The following is a 21192-nucleotide window of genomic DNA, read 5'->3' as shown; positions in this document are numbered from 1 at the left end:
TCCACTACTGCTTTGTTCTCTGGTGTGTTCTTTTGAACCAGTCATAAATTCTCACATACCTGGCTGCTGCATGTGTGTGAATTTGCTTCTTTGGGTGCTAACCAATTAGTTGCCCTCAGGTACTGTTCTGGACAATGCACTCTTAAGGCACCTCTCCCCATAGGCAGCACACAGAGACTTGTGTCTCTGCCCTGCAGTGGTCTCTAATACTGTCCTATTGACTGAGCTGCCAAGCTCACGTCCTTGCACATTTCTTGTATGTCCCCTAGCCTTGACCCATGGCATGAAATATGTACCTTGGCACCTTGGATGAAAGCCTTGCTCCAGCAGCCCCTCATTATTTCAGACTTCTGAACTGAAACAAGAGCAAAATGTAGTAACTGCCTCCAGGTACCACATGGAGCACAGAGGAAAAGCCAGGCCAACGGTGATGCCATGTGCAGCCGTGCCCTGGCTAAGTGTGGCAGGGCTGCGAGGGGGGGTGTCTGGCATTGTCCTCTCTAAATTGGACTTACATTTAGAATGTAAAGCTAGCTTTGAGGTACCTGTAGTAGGCCACCTTAAACCTCTAGATAATATCATTGACCCTCTCACTATAATTCTGTTAGTTATAGCTCCTGGCTCCTAGACTTCAGAGTGATTAGGATGTACAGAAATTTGGAACACATCAGATGCTTTGATATTTTGTGCAGATATAAGGTAGAGCACAGTTGCTTTTTGCTGCACTCGGTTACTCAGGTCCTGGTCTTTGTTAACTTACTTTGTTGGGGAAAAGCAAAATCAGGGGCCAAGTTCTTGTCAGAGCAAACAGGAATCACTATAGGCTATATTTATAATAAGTAGATGGAAATAGCACATTACACATGCTCATCAGCGTGTTATAGCAGGACTGCTACAACCTGTTGATTAATTGCAAAATGCCTGTTGATTAATTGCAAAATGCTTACAAGCTGTGTGTATTTCACAGCTGCAGGTGGCTGCTCTGTGATGCTTTGGCATCAATTATTAAATCTGAAAAAATATTCATCACATTTGCTTTTTAGTAGTTTTTTTCTTTCTTTTACTCGTTAAGCCAGCTGTTTACATGTAGTTTATGCACATCAGTCTGCATTCCTGCATGAAGAAATCCTTACACAATTAACACAGCCGAGAAGCACAGAGACCATTTGGAGTAAATTTTACATCTAAATGATATTCAGTGTAGAGACATCCTCAGTCTGCACAACAAATATAGTGTAATTTACACAGTGCATGCAAATAACTGTAATGTATTATGAAATTTGATTGTACATATCAAACTAATAAAGATTTGGAGCAAGCATTCTCCAATAAACACCCTGACAAGAGCAGAAAATCTCAGTATGTAATAGCACAGATATTGAACTTGAATATTTAATGAACTTGTATTATTCATGTGAAGAAAGCATTCCAAAGAAATATGCAGAGCTGTTAGATTAAAAGTAATATAAGAGGAAAGTGGAAGTTGTCTAAAAGAAGTCTTATCAATAGCAGGGAAAACACTTGTATTTGTTTGGATCCCTTATTTCATTGTGCAGTCAAGGCAGGGCTGGAATTGTACCGCAGAGTGAGTTCACTTTAGCAAGGCACCTTTAGAAACAGCAGCAGTTCCCAACTCATCTGCATGTTAAGCACCCCCTCCCTCCCTTCCTCCCTCCCTCCCTCCCTCCCTCCCTCCCAGGACTAGGTTATGCTGAGAAGTTTAGAAGAGCTGACTAACAAGAGAAGCCATTTCTTGACCTTTTGTGTTCAAATTGAAAATATTATGTATTATATCATGTAAGATATAATAAGATGCATAAGTGACCAAGGTTAAAACTTTCAAAACCTGTGCAACAAGTATTTTGATTCTGATCAGTGGGCAAAAGCAATTTTCTCTATGCCATAAAGCTCATGTTGTGTTTCATTGTGTTTCATCATTCTGTTGGGTTACTATAATATTTATGATTGTACTTCAGAATATTAAGACTGAGGTTATAAAAGTAAATAAATTGGAGGGCTCTGTTTTTCCTGGGAAACTGTGTGTATTAATAGCAGTCATAAGGGGAGGCAAAAGGATGCTTTTGATTCTTCAACCTGAAAACTAAAAATGCTGATGAGAAAAGAGAAAGAAGTAGAATCTGGAACTGTAAGACAGAGAGCAGTGACTTGAAAAGTACTTGGGAAAAGACAATCTGGTAGTTGCTGCTCAGCTAGACAAGGTTTTGGCCATGCACAGGGATTCCTACTTCAGGGTCTGTGTTTTTCAAATCTGTGGAGCAAAAAAGTGTGTTTAAACAACAGTACCAATGTTATCCATGACAATGTAACATTACTCTTTGAAAAAAAAATCTATCTGCTATTTTCAATCTCTACTGTGGCTCAAAGCTAAAATAGTAATTTTTGTAATTTAATGAATGGATATTTCTACAGTGATTATTTCTATTACTGTATTTGTTATCTGTCCCAACAACCTGGCTCTCACTGCTAAATTTCAGCACCCACTATGTTGTCCAGGTGGTCAAGAACAACATATCTTAACCAATTTGTGCCAAGACCATGGTGGTCTTGTAGCCACCTCTAGAGTCTCCTCATTTACTTTTCCTGAGCCCTGAATACTCATAAACAACCCTATTCAGCTGAACACATTTCAGGCTCTACCCTATTGTTTCTTCCAGGTGATGCTGCCTGATCTGGCTGGCTCTGGAAATGCAGGCAGGGGGTAAACCACATAATCTCACAGGCTTCTGGGAGCAGATGGAAACAGACACAGTTTCAGACAGGTCCTGGCAAGACAGAGAGAGAGAGTGAGATTGAGAAAACAGAAAATGTGAAAATCCTGCTTTGGAGTACAACTCAGTATGTGGCTTATACTTCCTAGGTGCTGTTTGAGTTATTTTTGAGGCTCATCCTGCCTATCAGTACTGATATGCTGAACACATCCTCAGTTTTTAAAGAGAAAGTTCAGGACCAAATGTAGCATCTGAGTTTCTACATACTGAGTCACTGAAGCTCCAGCAAATCCCTCCCACAGCCACCTGCCCTGTGCAAGAGTGGAGCCTGGTGTGCCTTGCCTACCCTACTCTACCCCACAGGTTAATGTGTTTTCATCTGACCAAGGACTGGCAATGTGGATGAGCTGTAGTGGCCCACGGGAAAACCTCAGAGCTGTTGGCCTTAGAAGGGAGGGAAGGATCTGTGGAAGTAGCTGATCTCTTCCACACAGAGGCACTTGGGTGCAGCTTAGTGGCCGTAAATAAACAAACTCCGGTCCAAAAAGCTTAAGAGGGAAACCTCAGCCCCTTTCACTGTGGGCATGTCTCCTCTAAGCCCAATATAGTAATTCTTTCACTTTGGCCGTGTTTGCTGTTTCCCTGAGAGCTTCAGAGAGGTTACTCTTATAGCTCTATGTTATGATTTCTCCTTGCCCTGCACCAGCTCTGCAGACGCAAAGAGCAAGGGCCAGCTGATCTCCACAGCATGTTTGAACACCCTGGGAATGGGCAGGCTGTGTGGGGGCTACAAAAGTCTTATTGTGATGAATAAGATCTGTCAAGATCTGTCAGTTTCAAACATCAACAATGTGCGACAGAAAGGGGAAATTTTTTTCAGAGCAATTCAGTCTCCACAGCAAGTGGAGATGGAAGAAATATTTGCTTTTCATCTGTTTACCTGAGCAGATCATGAAAAATATGCATGCAGACTTTCCAGGGGGAAATAAAGGAGTGCTGAAATGAAGGAGTTAATGCAGAAGAATGTTGTAGCATGTACTTACGTGAAACTTTGTCAAATCTATTACTTTCTGGGAGAAAGTAATGTTACCCATTGAACTTTCAGTACATATTTTGAACTATATTGAAGAAAAACACGACAATGAGTTTGAAGACAACACATTTTATTGCATCACATGGAAGCTTTGGTGGAAGAAATTTAAAGATCATTGAGAACAACTATCATCATCTAGAAGACTAATTTCTGCTGTGTGACTGCAGAATTCACTTTAGATCAGCCATAATGCATAGAGAACCTGTAAAGGACTGGAAGCTCTTCTTGCTCAAGGGAAACATGAAAACTTCCAGGTGAAACTCAAATTGCATTTTAAAGGATGTGGGATAGAAGCTTTACCAAATGGATGAAGTCTTTAAACTATTTAAAAATATTTACATTACTTTCTAATCCTACAGTTGCAAGCCTAGAGTCTGACTGCCCAGAGAGGTTGTGGAGTCTCCTCACTGGAAATATTCAAGAACTATTTGGACACAATCCTGTGCAATGGGTTCTAGGAAGCAGGGAAGTTGAGACAGATGCTCCACTGTGGTCCTGTCCAGCTTAACTATTCTGTGGTTTCCCAAACAAATTCCCCAAGAGTTCTTTCTGTTTCAGAACTGCTGAGATCATATGTTCTGTAAAGTCTACTGTTTAGTTTAAAGACATTTTGTGGTGAGAAGTAAGACTTTGCCAAGTCAAAATACATTATTATATTTTTGATATTAAGTATCTTAGTATTTATCATTTTTCTGTGGAATGCATAAAGGATATTTTCCCTTTTTTATATTTGCTGTGAGAATTGTGTCTTCTTTTGCAGTCACTGAACCTAGCAAGGTGACTAGAGGCATATTACCAAGTTTGTGATTAGTAGACAGTATCACAACCTGTCTACATTCCAACTGTGTAAAGGCTATTAACAAGACATCTAATTTTTAACAGTTTGCCCTAATAAAGATCTTCAGGTTGCAGCCTTTTAAAGAGAAGTCATTTCCAGTTTGTAACTGAGGAAGAGAGATTGGTTCTTCAATCAGAATAGTCTTTTTATGTTAGTAAATGAGAATGACCAAGTCAAATCACCGTTCTTGGGTGAAAACTGCAAGAGAAGGCCTTGCTGTGAGTTATTCTAACTGTTGCTTCTTTTTCTCTGCTTTCAGAGGCTGGCAGCAAGAAGCTAAAGAGCACGATACAGAGAAGCACAGAAACAGGAATGGCAGCAGAGATGAGAAGTCGTATGGTTCGACAGCCAAGTCGAGAATCCACTGACGGCAGCATAAATAGTTACAGCTCCGAGGGCAAGTAAGTGGCATTAAAAATATCAGTAATGTAGGAGATGTTTCTAATGAAGTAGAAGTTTCTTTTCCATTACTTGGGATGTCTCAAACTCTAGCTGAAGGGAGTAGCTCTGTGTAAAGATTCTTCCTCTTGAAACATTTGAAAAACTGAACTATTTCAGGTACATAACACAAATTTCATGGAAATTGAAATTGAGACAGAACTTCTTAAGAATTCTTATTTTCCCTGTCACCCAGTGAGGCATTTTGTTCATCAAAAAACAACTAAATTAAGACTGCATTATTCAAAACAAAACACAGGGGTGCTTTTTCTTTGAGATACGTTTGGATTACCTCATAGTTAAACTTCAGATGTTGTATATGAATCCCTGTGATATGAAACTCTGTTCAGTAGTACTAGATACAAAGAAAGTTTAATTTGGAGTTTTTCCAAGTCTTTTATTAAGAGCTGTAAACCCAGAGCCCAGCTGCCCCATCAGCTGAAGTCAGACAGCTGTGGGGAATGGGGCAGCTGTTTCCATTCACTGCTGAAGATTGATATGTAGAAAAGGAGAACAAAAATGAAACAAAAACATGCAGGAATATTCCAGCATCCTCACAGTTCTCAGTGGGACTCTTACTGCATGTGTCAAGGTGTAGTGGTTACCAGGGCATTCTTAGAAGATGACTCCCCAAATAAAGGGGAAAATGGGGGTGGGCAAATGCACTGTTATAGACCTAGAAAAAAATGAGATTTGGACTTCTTGGCTTCACTTTTTTGTATGCTTACTGTGTTACCACAATTGCTATTGCATATTGTATGAGGCACAAAGAGCCAAGGCTGCTGTGGTGGCAGTGGCAAGGATCTGTTTAAAGGTGCCTCCATCATCAGATCTTCTCACAACTCTAATTTCTTTTGCAACACTGGAACAGGTTGCCCAGAGAAATTGTGGATAGGCTTATCATCAGGAGTGTTCACAGCCAGGTTAGATGGGGCTTTGAACTACCTGATCTAGTGAAAGGTGTCCTTGTGCATGGCACAGGCATCAAAACTTGATTTTTATGGTGCCTTCAAACCCAAACCATTCTATAGTTCTATGATAATGCTAAGACTTTTAAGAGCCATGTAAGAAAAATAGGCTCCATCATCACTAATTCAAAACCAAAGCAGATAAAGACTAGATGAAGAATGAGGGACAAGAGTAAAATATCCCAGTGATTTCCCCATTATGATTCCTTGACTGGCCATTACTTCTACCTTTTCAACACTTCACCCTGCCATTCTCCTTCCCTTCTCTTAGGCTGGAGTGTCAATCTGTAGGGCACCAGTTACTCACCTTGGTGACAAAGGGCCAAATAAACTGGACCCTTTAGGGAGGAGCTGGGGCAGCCTGTTTCCCTGGTTGGCAGTGGAGAGGAGAGGTGGGAGCCCAGCACTAAGGCTGAGGACATTTTCAGTGGAACAGCTTAATCCTCTGTTCCACCCTCATCGTGTGTAAATAGATTGGGCAGGGCTGGGGCAGCCAAGGTCTGGATATGGAGGTCGCAACAGACATCTGCAGGACAGAAAGGTAGAGCCATAAATTGCTGATTTGAGAATCAGCCTCTGAGTAAGGCAGTGATGAAAGCAAGCTTGAGAAGTGAACTGAGTGCTTGCACCCCAGGTACCTTGTCATGTTCTTTTGCTTGACCCTTAATGGATTAGAATTAATACACGTTAAGATTAATGTGTACTTCCAACCTTCATTATCATATGTATAGCCAGAAGTGTGATCTCAAGGGAATATTTTCAATGTTGTTAGTCAGCCTGTGCCAAAATGTAACAAATTTTTGGAAAAAAGGCCAATGAAACAAGCAAGAAACATCTCATAGCAGATGCAAGAGTGAAAGGATAGTGCCAGTGGGGAAAGAAGCAGATAGTATCTTGATCTTGAACTGAAAACATTGAGATTCTTTTCTTCCTCCAACTAAAGAAACCATATTTTTAAAAAAATCCAAACTAAATTTCTGTGAAAAAGCTTACCTTTTGGAAAATAACAAATTTTCTAAACAAAAACGCTGTGCCAAGGTAATGGCATGAAGCTGAATCAGGGGAGATTTAGGTTAGATGTTAGAAAATGTTTTTCTGCCCAGAGAGTGGTCACAGCAACAAGCCTGACTGAGTTCAAGAAGTGTTTGGACGATGCTCTCAAGCACTTGGTGAGATTTTTGGGGCTGTCCTGTGCAGGGCCAGGAGTCAGACTTTGATGATCCTTGTGGGTCCTTTCCATCTCAGGCTAGTTTATGATTCTATATATTTTCTGACCAGCTTTAGTCACTGACAGTCAATAAGTTTAATGCAGGCACAGAAAGAACAGTTAGTCTTCAAGAAAGGAATGGACTTTTTTTATGCAACTACTAGGTTTACAAAGAACTGTGGACTGAATGGCTGAAACACACAAGGCTGATGTGCAGAAACTAAAGCTTTTAATTGTATGTGCTTTTGGATTTATTAGGAAGTTTGTTGTTATTTTTGCAGTCTAATAGGGAATTTCGTTTGAGGAAGAAGAAGAAGTGGTGGATGGCCTGCTGGAGAATACGTTGTCTACACTTGGTTCAGAGACTGTTCTTTTACTTCTCATAATTTTTTAAGGAAGTCAAAGCAGAGTCTTCCCACCATGGATCACTCTTTCTCTCTCTCTCTTTGTTTTTTACTTTTGTTGTTGTTTGGAGACTGTATATCTATTAAAAAAAAAAAAACAAAAAGTGGACACTATGGAATATAAGGAAGCAGCTTGGCAAAGTACACATTATAGCATCATAGAATAGCTTGAGTTGGAAAGGACCTGTGAAGGTAATTTAGTCTAACCCCCTGCCCTGGGGAGGCCATCTTCAAGATGAAGTTGCTCAAAGCCCTGTCTAACCTCGCCTTGAATGTTTCCATATACACTGTGCTGATGTGTTCAGTTTGTATTGTGACAGAGTGGGGGAGCAACTGCAGATACAGATTTGTCTGCCAAAATATTTTGGCTAGAGAGTGGCATTAGGTTTAGCTCTAATCACCACTACTGCTACTACCTGCCAGTTTACAGCTTCATTAAACAGCTGCAGCTGTTTAATGTATAATTTAGTGTATACATCTGTTTTCCCTGTTTGTTCTAAGTGATGCAGATGGGGTTTGGATCAATGTAAATCACACACTCACTAATGAAGAACAGGCTATGAAATTTCATGAAGCTTTTTATATTCTCTCATACAAGGTCATTCTTAGTTTTTTTACCTATGAACCTCTTCACTGCTCCTGGAGACCTCCTTAGCAAGACCTATTTTATGGACTACTTCAAGTTGATGTGCAGAGTTTCTCTACACTGCTTTGGGGTCCCTGGGAAACAGATAATTCCTGATGCTGCAGAATGATTTGTGGTTGTGCATCCTGAGCTGCTTGCCTTGTATCAGTAGTACTTTTGTGGTAAATACTGTAGGATGACAGAAATCAATCCTGTTCTTATGCTTAGCCAGCTTCTATTTTGTTTCAGCTTAATATTTCCTGGAGTACGGCTGGGCGCTGACAGTCAGTTCAGTGATTTCCTCGATGGCCTGGGACCTGCACAGTTAGTAGGCCGACAAACACTAGCAACCCCTGCCATGGGTAAGCATGATATGTTCTCCTCTGTTAAATGAATAAGACAACTAACTAATGCACACACTGGCAGACTACAGCACCAAAAGGATTTTTACCAAATGTCTTCCTTCATTGTCAACATGAAGGTCCTATCTGCAGTCACTGATGTTCCTATCATGGCAGCACCCAAAGAGGGGTGAAAAACTATTTGTACCATTTGAGGTACTGGCTAATCTTATTTGCAGTTTGAAGACAGGGGTTTTACTTCCCACACAAAAGTATTGTGACTTCTCCTGTCGTATTTCGCTGCAAAATCTCAACTGCTCAGAGTTCGTATTTACTTGACACAGATTATATTGGATGTGACAGAGGGTTTCTGGCCAAACCACATTTTTCCAAATTTATTTCATCTAACTCCAGAAAGTGAAACTTCTGGAAACATTTGCAATGATCAACAATCAGTCAGTGATAAAGCCAGTGATTGTCATGAGTGACACAAAGTCCTTTTCTACAACAGCTGCTGGGGGCTATCTGTGATGTTCTCTGTTTTCCAGACCAGTCTGCAATTTCCTTTACCAGCATTAGCTGTAGCTTGTTTATGAACAGGGTATGAGTTGTAGAAGGAGTAACAGAGTGCAAAACTGTGTAATAAGTATCTTTGGAAACATTTGGGGATGGAGTTTTTTTAATTTTTTTTGCTTATATATGAGCAGTTCTTAGACATGCTTTAGGATGCTAATTGAGGAGTCCTTGATCCAATAATAGTGATGATATTTCTCCTATTAATAATACTAGTAATATTATCTGGTACTAGTAATAATATTTCTCCTGCTGGATATTATAAATGGCCAATGCTTCAATACAACTGTCTTGGTAAACCAGCTTTAGGAAGCGCTACTGAGACACATCTGAAAAAGGAGAGAGAAACAGAAAAAAAAAATTGCATAAAAGAGTGTTCCCTTCCCAACTGATGAGCAGAAGGAAAACTATATTGAGAATGCTTTGAACACCCTCTAAGGCAAAACTTGCTGTAAAAAATTCAAATGACTGCTACTAAAGCATTCATAAAACATTGAACTTATTAAATTAACATTTTTATTATTATTTTGGAAGAAAATATATTAGTGAGATTATTTTTCCAATAAATATCTAAATGGCTTTATTGGCATGCATATAAGTGTCTACACTTCCTCTGTTTCTTTTTTTAATCTTGTTTTGTGACTAAAGATTTTTCTGCAGATAACTTGAGTAAAACGTTTATTTTGACTTCTTTAGAACTTTATCTACAATAGGCTCAAGTAGATAGTGCTTTTGGCCCACAAAAAGCACTCCACCGGGGTTTTAAACAATTTTTAGAAGATCTGCTCTGTGCTGTCCTTTCATTAGTGACGATTTGAAGATGTTTGGATTATCGCTCCCCCTTCTGGTTACCTGTTGCATGTTTTATTGTGGATATGAGACAGAGATGTGCTATTAAAAAGGCTTGTTGGAACTTTCCTTTGAACTATTTTTAGTGCAAAACATGTTTATTCAAGCAAAGTTTAATTGATAAAACAATCTTTGTTGCTGTTCTGTCATACCTCACATACCAAGGTATAAACACTGCTTTCATATGCTGTTAGAGAAACATGAAAATCTCATGCCTAATTAATTTCAAAATGCTGTTTCTCTAAATCCATACCCCAAATTCTATAATTCAAGATCAGCTATTTCTGATTTTTTTTTAGACAATCAGAGCTTACATATCAAATATATATGTTCTCACATGTTTCATGGATGTAGTTCATTTATTTGCTCAAGTATCATGTAGCTGCTCATGTCATACTGTGCATTTTTTATTCTAAATGGCCTATTTTAATCTAAGTTAGATTTCTACTCAGCTGATTCCATGATATATGAAAGTACAGAGATACAATGTTTTGAGCATCAGTACATAGTTTACTGCCCTTGTATTTTATTGATCTAGATCAGAATAGTGCTTCGTCTCAGAGTAAGCAGTTCCCTTTTTCTGCAGGAAATGTCATTTGTCAAAACTCAGGCAAGGAAACAAGTTTGACTGTTAAGAAATGAAAACAGTTTCTTTTTTAACATGTTGTGACATTTTAGTCACACCAAAAATGTGTGTGGAATATTGATAAAAGTTGAAAAATTGTCACCTGTGTGCTTGGTGGAGACTTTTGAAGAAAAAATACCTCTTTTTAGCTGGTATGAACTGTATACCTGGAGAGGGAACCATGCTCCCTAAGTAAATATTATTTCATCCCTGTTTAAGGATGGAGAAGCTAAAGGATCATCAGGAGACACAACAAGCGCAGTAATGCAGAAGAATAATATAAAACTAGTCTTTCTCTTTCTCACTCATACCTTCCCTCCTGTGCTGTACTCCTTCTCTAAAATGCGGGCTTCTTTCTTCTCCCTGTCAGGTGACATCCAGATTGGAATGGTGGATAAAAAAGGCCAGTTAGAAGTAGAAGTCATTAGAGCCCGTGGTCTCATCCAAAAACCTGGCTCCAAATCTACCCCAGGTATGGAAAAAAACTGTACACAGCAGTGCTTCAAAAAGGGAGCAGCTTATGCTAGTGTTCCTGTCAGTGTCAATAATTTACATAATGTATATTGTAATAATACTGTATCGTTTTTTATAAGGACATTTGCTGAAGTTCTAGTTACCTATAGAAACAATTATTGAGGAGATTTAGAATCAATACCCCAACCACTGCTTATTGAAAACCTGGAACAGTTCTTTTAGATAACATTTAGTGAAGATGGTACTTTGCAATCTCTTTAGGAGCTAGAGATGAAAGTGCAATTCGTGTCTGTGTCATTGGAGTGGCAAAGTCTTAAAGGTTCCTTTTGCTTTGAACTATCTCTGACCCTGAGCCTTTACAGAGAATCCAAAATAGCTGTCAGTGACAGCTAACTTCTGGAAAAAGAAAATGTTTTTAAAATGACTGACATGAAGTGTAATTGTTGTTAGCAAGATCTTAGATCATTACATTCAAAGTTTATGAAAATCAAATTGATTTCTTGTGGGCTGTGTCATCCTTTTTATTAATATAATTGTATTCAGATTATACAATTGTGAAGATAAAATGAAAATAATGTGTGTCATTTTCTTTCTACTCTGCTTCCTTTTAAGGCATTTTTCCTCCATTTCAGATGTGCACTGTAAGTCCAAACATAACATTCTTGATGTTCTGTTTGCAGCTCCGTATGTTAAAGTTTATTTACTGGAAAATGGAGCATGTATAGCTAAGAAGAAGACAAGAATTGCAAGGAAGACGCTTGATCCTCTGTACCAACAGACACTGGTTTTTGAGGAAAGTCCACAGGGTAAAGTCCTTCAGGTGAGTTTCTTCTTAATCGCATTTTAGGCTGTCATTTGGGGAATCGCTTGCATGTTCACTTAAATTTAACGAGTATGTGTAAATCCATTCCAACTCACTAAGCATTTAATTTTATTAATACCATTACAGACATCCTTGTGGCTTGTGGTTTCAGAGTTGCAAAATGTCTTATTGCATTAAACATTTCTCTTTTGTTGACTGTTGTTCCTGCCTTGCCATGAGGTTTTCCCATGAAAGGGAAGCAGTCATTCACTTCATTCACTCTTGAGAATAACATTGTCCTTACATTAACACATATAACAACAAGAGTGGATATACATAAGCACAGGTTTAAGTATATAATCCTGTATAAGCATGGATTTAAGGACAATCATGAACCTTGATTTTATGTTCTTCCAGGTAATAGTCTGGGGAGACTATGGCCGAATGGACCACAAATGCTTCATGGGAGTTGCCCAGATCCTTCTGGAGGAACTGGATCTGTCCAGCGTGGTAATAGGCTGGTATAAATTATTTCCACCTTCATCGCTAGTGGATCCAACATTGACTCCCCTGACACGTAGGGCTTCCCAGTCATCTCTGGAAAGTTCAACTGGGCCTCCCTGCATTAGATCATAGTAGCAGGTGCTGTCTATTCAAAACATCACCCAGGATAACAATTGGAACCAGATATTCACATGACAAGAAACACTGTTGGAGAGAGACAATCACTTCCGTTTTTGCTTGTAGTAGTTATCCAAACGTTTGTCTGTCTGTCGAGAGATGGCTTAAATTGACAGAAAAAAGGTATATCACATACAGCTAATCTATTAGCAGCTACCACTGATGCTTATAATGATTAAAAAAAAAAAAAGAAAGAAAGGAAAAATTAAAAAAGAGAGGGACATTTAGATTCGACCTAAGTCAAAGATGACCCAAACTGGAAGCTCTCACTCTGTTAACAATGTTGTTTTTTCACATTTTGAGAGAGCCCTCAAGCAGTGTTACCTTCCTGGTGTTTCAGCAGTTTTTCTGTACTTGTCACTTCCACTAGTTTTTTGCCACGTGATTCTGCTAGTTTTGTAGAAGTCCTCACAATGCTAACAGAGACCCTTCCTTTCTTTTTCTAAACCAAACAAAAAAGGGCTGAAGCATATCTCTGTAAGCATCGTTAAAGTGTTCAACAGCCACAGTTACAATTCCAGCGAGTTCAAATAGTTCCTCAGTTCTGGTACTTACAAGTCTTTCACGTGGGAACCCAGAACAAATGACCAATCTAAGTTATATTCTTAAAAATAGAAATCATCACAGTGCCACTTTTTCTTTGTAAAAAGCAGATATGTTTGCATTATATATATATAAAATAATTTTTCTGTTTATGATGTTTTGCATGGAAGAATTTTGAAGAATTCTGCAGCTACTGCTGGGGACTGGTATAAAGCAGCTTTAGTCTTAATTTTGACATTGAATATGTTACTGGTAATGCAATTTTCCTCCTAGAATTGGAGAGGAAATACTCATGTTTCTGTGTATAAATGTATATTTGACTTCCCAAAATGTTGACCAGGAATGAATTGAGCATATGACACTTTCAGCTGTACCCAGGCTTCTCTGATGTGTGTCGCTTCAGACGCACCTGTGTGCCCTGGATAGAGCATGGTATGAGTTGTTCAATGTTTCACTGGAGATTCCAGTTGAAATATTCTGCACTTACTAATGTTTTTACCAAATTTTAGTTTACATTTCTTTGAGATGGATGCAAGCACAAGGCTTGATTTTTTAACGCAAGATATCTTACTTTTTGGAGAAAAAAAAATCAAATTTCAATTTGCTTTTTATTCATTTGAGTTCTTCTTGGCCTTGAAATCCCTTGTGATATTCTGTAAATGTGCGAAGAACTGCAGATTCCTGCAGGTGCATTGATATGTTTCCCCTCCTTTTACAGGCCATTGAATTTTGTGATCACACAAATAGAGCAGCATGACTTGGAACTGTTCAAAGCTGCATGCACGTTTTGTAAAAAGAGATGAAAAAAGGTTATTTAATAATGTATGTTAGTTCCACATAGGCCAGCTTGTATGTTGCATGTACTTGTACAGTTTGCTCGTAATTACTATACTGAAGTAACCAAGAAATCTAAGCCATCCATTTTTCTTATAGACATTTTGCAGGTTTTAGCCAGGCTAGGTCTGTGGGTCTGGTGCTAAATGTCTATAGATGGACTTTATTTTTTACCCTATGGAAAACGTGATGTAGTACGGACCAAATTCCTTCTGATAACTATTTTGGTGTAGATTCCTACTGTGGGGCTGTAACACATGTAGAAACTGTGTACACACTAGGTTTTAATTCATAGACATACTGCCTGCACCAAGTGAACTATTTATTATTACTCAACACATGGGAATTATTCTGCCCATCTTTCCATAGGGCACAGATTGGTTACTGCTCGACCTGCTGAGCAGGAAGAACTCAAGCATTGGTGCACTACTACTAGATCCTGTTCTGTCTTAGTGGACAAAAACCAACTAGCTATAATTCGATAGTATCTTTCTATTTTGACCACTTGTCTTAACACTCCCCTGTGCTTTTAAATGAACTTCCAACTCATGTTATGTAAACATGTTTAATAAAATTTCCTTTTCATGTCCAGTGTAGTAGTTGTGCTCTCTGTATGTTCTGAGGTTCATCTGTGATTCTGCTTGCTGCAGGACTGTGTGATACGTGTTAAGGAACAGTAAAATAAGTAATTTCTATGGTTCTTTTGATTGCTGTAATAGTGTATGTTGAAATCTGGGGCCAAAAACTGAGGCCTGGTGAAAGTCATGTTTGGTTGGCTTCCTTTTCCCTGAGAAAGCAGCCAAATTGTGCTCTCATTTGTTGAAGCAGGCAAATTGATGTTAAAAAATAAATTAGCAAAATTATTATCTATTGAAATCAAATCAGTTTGTTGGAGAGGAATGATGCTGTGGCTGCATGTAGTAGGGCAGCGGGGTGATATGAGTCAGGCACCAGGGCTCCACTTGGTGTGTGCTGAGCCTTTAAGATACAAGAACAACTACTGACCTTTGGCACTTTTTAAAACCATGAACATGCCCTTCTATTGGGATGCTGTTGTGAACAATGCTTTATAGAAATTTACCTGAGAGCAGAATTTGGCACTAAAATTTTGCTAGAGAAGCAAAGATGGTGTACTTTTATTTTTAGTTTTCCATGTCCCACAGATATCTGATCACAATTTAACTATAACATAACGACAGTATTGCCTCACTTTGAACACTTTTGTTTATTACTTTATTTAATTGATTACATGGTTAAGATACTGAAAAAAATGACTAATTAAACATGGTAAATCTCTGAACAAAAGGCATGTTATTCTGTGTGGTGGGAGTGATCTGTTTAAATACAGAATTTTTCATTCTGTTGCAAAAAGCCGTCAACTTTATTAATCTCATTACTTTGACCACTATGTCTAATACTAGGACATCTTTTCCTTTCTGATCTTGAGAAATAAATGAAGTCCAGCATTCTGGACCATTGCTGATCTCCCCCTAGAGGACAGAAAATATGGCAGCAAAAGAACACGCTGAACTACTTCATTTATGGTGTTTCTGATGAAAAGGGATCATAAATGCCAAGATTTCAGGAATAAGGTAGTAGAGCACGCTAGGTCAGACAAGTTTTGTGCTGGACTCCTTTCCCAGGGACTGCTGCCTTTTAAAAACTCATTGCTGAGTGTTGGGATTATAATACACAAATAAATCAGCTGAAGTTCCCTCTTGGTTTTCCCTTAAGCAGGCAGTACTGCCTTATATACATGTCATGCAGGGGAAGAGCAAAGATTATTAAACTCATAATCCCTGTCATATAATCACATAATTCTTTTCTTTGTGATGCGTAAGTTCTAAATTTTATATTCAAATGCAAATTTATGTCCCTCTTTGTGGGTAAAGGAAGAAGCTTTTGGGTAAAGGAAGAAGCTTTTGGCCTTAACTTTTGTGTTAGAGAGGCATCAGAACTGCTGTCAGTGGATAGGAAAAAATAGAGCTTTACAACCTCATGTTTTCATAATTCACAGAGAAATTACATGTAGAGTTTGGCTGCCTGTTTTCTCAGAAGTCAGGTTCAGCCCAGATATACACAGAAGTCAAGTTCAGAGAGGGCTTTCAGTGGCTGTTCTGTGTCCCCCAAGATTTTACTCACAGCCTGTAACTTGTCCTCAATGAAGTTGTCTGTTTGCAGCTCCTGTGGAGTCATTTACTCCACTATATGCAGCCCATTTAAATCAAGGAAAAGGAGTTATGGGATTTTTACTCTTCTTTTGCCTTGAAGAAAGTCACCTGACAGTCTTCCTTTAAAGCCCCAAATGCTCATTCTATCATACCCTGCAAGCATAGCAGAAAGCAATCTGCAAGAAAGTTTACTGTTGTCAAAGGATAAGATTTCTTTCTCAAGCCAGATGATGAGCATTCTGGTTGTTGTAAGTGATTAAAAACTATTCTAACAATTATCAAGAGTAGAGTCTCAATACTTCTTCCAGTCCATTGGCTACTCTCTAGGAGAAGAAGAAAATGCACAGGTCATGTATGAATTTTCTCAGTGTCTGCAGGAATGACCACGTATGCTGGTGGTTAAATACCATGCTGATGAAAGAGGCTGTGTGTGGCAGGCATGTCACAGATCAAATGGTCTTCCGAGTTTTGTGATCCAAACTCCCCCCTGGGGTGCAGAGACAGGAGGGGAAACTGCCTTCTAGGTGATGCTAATGAATCAGCTGCAGACCCTGCTCTAATGAAATGCTCCTTAGTTAAGTATTTTCTAGTCATAGGTATGTTTTGAAGCCACAGTTTTGAATTGGGACATAAAACCTTATACTTTCTGCCTCGTCACGTCTTAGAAGGTACTGAGAGAAAGGGCATAAAGTTGTCAAAATCTGTAGACTGGAGTTTACCAATACAGAAATTCAAATAAGGCAAATATGCAGCTGTATGTTTACCTCTGTCAGTATGAGAATGGCATTCTCAAAAACCAAGTCTTTTGGAGGTTTCAGCTACTTGTTGCTAGAAGAGTGATACCTAAGGATTTCACAGAAAGTTTTAGATTGCCTCTGGAAAAATTGCCTTCAAAAGGTGATGAGCAGGAGCTCATTATTAGGATGCTCGTTGGACAACTCAGAATTATTTATTCTGATTGCTTTTAACATGTCTACAGCTTCAGAGCCCTGCCAAAATGCAGTTACAAATCAGCAGTGGCCCACGTGGTAAAGCAGTGGTCTGTAGTGGAAGGCTGTGTGGTATCACCCTCTGTGTGGTTTTTCACTAAGTCTGAAATCATTCATTTCATTCATATCAGTGAGATATACTGTGTGCCTTTAACAACCTAGTTATGGGTTTCTGAACTCATTTTATGATGAATTAAATAGGCGTAGGTGAAATTCCCCATTTCAAAGATATTGCATAAATACAGACAGAGCAGAATATAAATATTCAAAAAGCATTTGTGAGGCCCTTGGGGATATAAATGACATAAGAAGATTTCCTCTTCTCCTGGCTCCCAAAACATTTTTACACTGACAAGTATCAGGAAGAAATATCTTTTGTATTGAATCTTGTCGCCCTATTTCAGCTACAGACAAATAAAAGTTCCTGAGCCAAAGCAAAATGCTGATTTTTTTTTTTTTTTAGTTTGTGCCAACACCTATACAAAGAATTTCTAATAGAGAAGATGTCTCATGTTCCAGACTCTTCAGGAAATACAGCATCACTATCACCTCTGCATTTCCAGCACCTTGCCATCGTCTGGTCTGATTGGCCTAGGCTGCTTCATTGCAGCAGGTCTCCACAGAACCAAGGTGCCCACGTCCATGGTAGACCAGTGATTATAGAAGGCAGAATAAAAATTCCATTTAGAACAAGCTCATACAGAGGGCAGTAAGACAATCCTAGATATTTTAACAACTCTTGTCATGCAATTTAAACCAAAACTAAGATTTTCAAATTCAGCAAATATTGTAAAATAGCAATTCAATTAAATGTTACAGTATATACCAAAAAGATTTCTTTTAAAGTCTTTTAAAGATTTTAAAAATCTTTTAAAACTGTATTTGCATATTGCAGAAAGAGTGTCCACACAGAGGGGAAAAATGTAACAATATTACACTAACATGTAAGAATAAAAAAGATCTAATGCTATCTAATTCAGAGAGTGAGAGATAGCTTAGAGGGAAATGTTTTCTAAACATTAGTTACTGAGCAAAGTTAGAAGCCAAAGCCAGCAGCCGCATTACACTTGGGCTACTGTCTCTTAAAGTGGCTGCAAAAGAGAGAGCCCACAAACAGCATCCTCCAGTTTTAGAAACGGGTGCCTTTCTTCCAAAGTGACAGACAGGGTCTGAGATCATGTTAGCAACACTTCAACCCTTGAGTGCATAGGAATGGAAAAGCAACAACAACAAAAAACAAACAAACCAACAAAAATTTCAATAAAAAATAAAGGTTTAAAAAACATGCAGAATACTTTCTTAGGATTTTGAAGGCATGAGAATGGAGCCCTGAACCAGATAGAGAACATCTGGATTTGGAATGAGTCCCCAGGTATCCCTCATAGTACAGGTCAGCAGGACTGGATGTCTGTTAGCAGTCAGTGCTACAGAGGCAGCTTTTCCTAACGGAGCAGTTTTCATGTACAGCCTGCCCGTGCTTTTTTCTTTGTAGATGGTCTGACACATGCAAAAAAAAGAGTTTTTTGCATCAGCTCTGATAAAGCTTCGTGTATGATGTTAAAGAAAGTCAGGTGATGGGTGAACCAGTAAGTCAGAAACAGCAGAGCAGAAGCCTGGGAAGCATAGGGGGGGAGGAAGGAAGGAACAGAAATGGTGCTTCTGTTCACCTGGGAGGACCAAAAAGGGAGACCCAGGGAAAAACTTATGGCATAATTGCTTGGTCCCTGTCTTTTTGATTGAAAGTCTCAAAAAGAAGTGGCTACTCTTTGAAGCCTTATAGATGCAGTGCACATCTTCCTGAAGGGTCAAGGGATTTGACCCAACTTCATTGCATTGGTATTGGAAACAGCAGGGCTTGTAAAAGTGATATCATACACGGTTAGTTGACAAGGTAGTGTAGGGTCATAGGTTGGACTTGATGATCTCAAAGGTCTTTTCCAACCTAGTTGATTCTGTGATTCTGTTTTACTTTCTAACAGGTGACTCTCTAGGAGTTAACCAGGATAGGAGAAGTAAGTTAATGGCACAAATCTTTTTAGTCTCAAAAGGCACATAAAGTCTGTAATTGCTGGGAATAGGAAGCACCAACAAGCTTCTCACAGGCACCTTGGGACTGGCTTCTTGACCTCTTTTGCTTCTTTTTATCTGGTAGGAAAAAGGCTCTGAGATTTGTGAGACAGCTGAAGTACAGTATCTGCTCTTCTAAAAAAATGTAAGAAATTTTCTCATTCCCTCCTCTTGCCCTTTTTCTGATCATTGCTCTTGCAAAACTGTGAGGCAAAATTTAGTGGAGTTTGGTGCCTGGACTCAGCTTTCAGGTGTTCTGCTCCAGTGCTGCCAGCAGCTCACTTGATCCCCAAGCCTATTGGTGGAACAGACCAGCAATCCTAAACTATTCATATTAAAACAAATAATGCAACCCTCAGGCCTTTTTTATTCATGATGTGCATGAAAAGACAGAGGGAAGAAACACAGCAAATTTTCTTTTTTAATTTCTAATTAAATTCCAGCTGCACCAGATGTCACTGCTGTGCTACCTGTATAAAGCTTCAGCTCCACTATACATGCGGGCTTCTTTGTTAGGTGTCTGTTATGCCATTCTTAAAACATGCTTCCATAAAAACAAACTCCAAAATGTAAAAGGGGAGAGGGAGATGTCACCATGGCAGGGCTTAGACTTCCTCTTTGCTCTTTACATGGGTATCTCCCCCCCAACCTCCCAACACCAGCACTCATCTTAGTCTTGTTCTCTCACAATTTTTTTGTGTGATACCAGCTCAGAGCTGAATCTTGTTAACTCCAAAGAATACGTGTTGGATTCGTCAACATTTACATTTCTTCAGAGAGTGAAAATGAATGAAGTCAGAGGAGGACTGTTGAATACCTCACCTCTCTGGGGCTGCTCTTCAGTTTGTACATGGCTGTTCTCGTGGCTGGTTTAATTCCACTATTTCCCCCCCTGACGTATCTCATGCAAACTGTGCATTTTTATGGACTCTCTATTTGCTTTGTCTGCACTGTAGAACATGGAACTTGGCCACTGATTTCAATGAGGCTGAACCCAAAGCGCTTTTGTGACAAAGGTGGCTGACACAGACAGTGCACACAGTGTGGCAAGGCTCTTCAGGTGACAACACCCAAAGCAGGAGGCCAGCCAGCCATGCCAGCCATGCAAAGCATAGGGCTTCATCTGCCTTTCAAGGAGGCAACGATCCGTATGGCAGCGGCAGAGGTGGCAGCCTCTGTCTGTGACAGCAGGACATCGCCTGGCTGGCGGATGAGCCCCTTCATTTCTTATTTTCATCATGCCAACGCCCTGGCAAGTAAGAGCAAAAGCTGACATGTTCTGGAAATCCGCGGCTTCAGAAGCGTCGCCGCAGAGCAGGGCTCTGGGCTGTACCAGCCCAGGTGGCCCTGAGGCGGCTGAGGGGCAGCGGGATGGAAAACCCGCCGGCACGGGCTGCCCAGCCCAGGCCTTGCAAGTACTGTTAGCAACACAGAGATGCAAATCTGCTTGGCGAAACGCACTCGGGGGGCAGCGCTTGGCTGCGAGCAGCGGAAAAGGCCAAAGAGCGGTCAAAGCCGTACGCGGGTGGGCGGCAGCTCGGTGCCCCGCGGCCGGCAGCCCGGGGCCCCGCGGCCCGCAGCCCGGTGCCTCACGGCCGGCGCGGCCCCGCCCGCCGTTCCCCCCGCCCGCCGTTCCCCCCGCGGCCGCCGGGGGGCGCCGCAGCACCGCGGGCAGCGCCGCGCCGGGCCGGGCCCGGGCCGCCCCTCGCCCCTGCGCGGGCCCCGGCGGGAATGCGGGGAACGGGCGTGAGCCGTCGTCAGGCGCTCTTTATGGGAGAGAAAAAGAAGAAAAGCAGCGGTATGTTTTTTTCCCAAGTGTCGGATGTTCTCTGGGTGTGCAGTGAAACCGGGTGTGTGATCACTGGCTATGCCTGTCTGCTGGTTACGCGTAAGAGCTCTCAAAACAGTCCAAAGTTCTGCAGGAGGTATCATAAAGCATAC

General features: G+C 40.2%; 1 protein-coding gene across 18 annotated transcripts in view; it reads left to right on the top strand.

Moving 5' to 3' along the window:
• The window catches only part of RIMS1 (regulating synaptic membrane exocytosis 1), a 306518-nt gene extending 291294 nt beyond the window's left edge, over window positions 1-15224 (top strand). For all 18 annotated transcript variants that reach the window (XM_058801444.1, XM_058801434.1, XM_058801443.1 and 15 more), the window contains 5 exons: window positions 4920-5061; window positions 8552-8664; window positions 11061-11162; window positions 11845-11984; window positions 12384-15224. In XM_058801444.1, the coding sequence (XP_058657427.1) occupies window positions 4920-5061; window positions 8552-8664; window positions 11061-11162; window positions 11845-11984; window positions 12384-12602 (716 nt within the window). In that variant the 3' untranslated portion in view covers window positions 12603-15224. The remainder of the gene's footprint in view (window positions 1-4919; window positions 5062-8551; window positions 8665-11060; window positions 11163-11844; window positions 11985-12383) is intronic.
• Window positions 15225-21192: the final 5968 nt, after the last annotated feature.

The sequence above is a fragment of the Ammospiza caudacuta genome, chromosome 3, assembly GCF_027887145.1.
Source record: "Ammospiza caudacuta isolate bAmmCau1 chromosome 3, bAmmCau1.pri, whole genome shotgun sequence".
Lineage (NCBI taxonomy): Eukaryota > Metazoa > Chordata > Aves > Passeriformes > Passerellidae > Ammospiza > Ammospiza caudacuta.
Note: the sequence above shows the minus strand (reverse complement) of the source record. Positions and strands in the feature narration are given on the sequence as shown.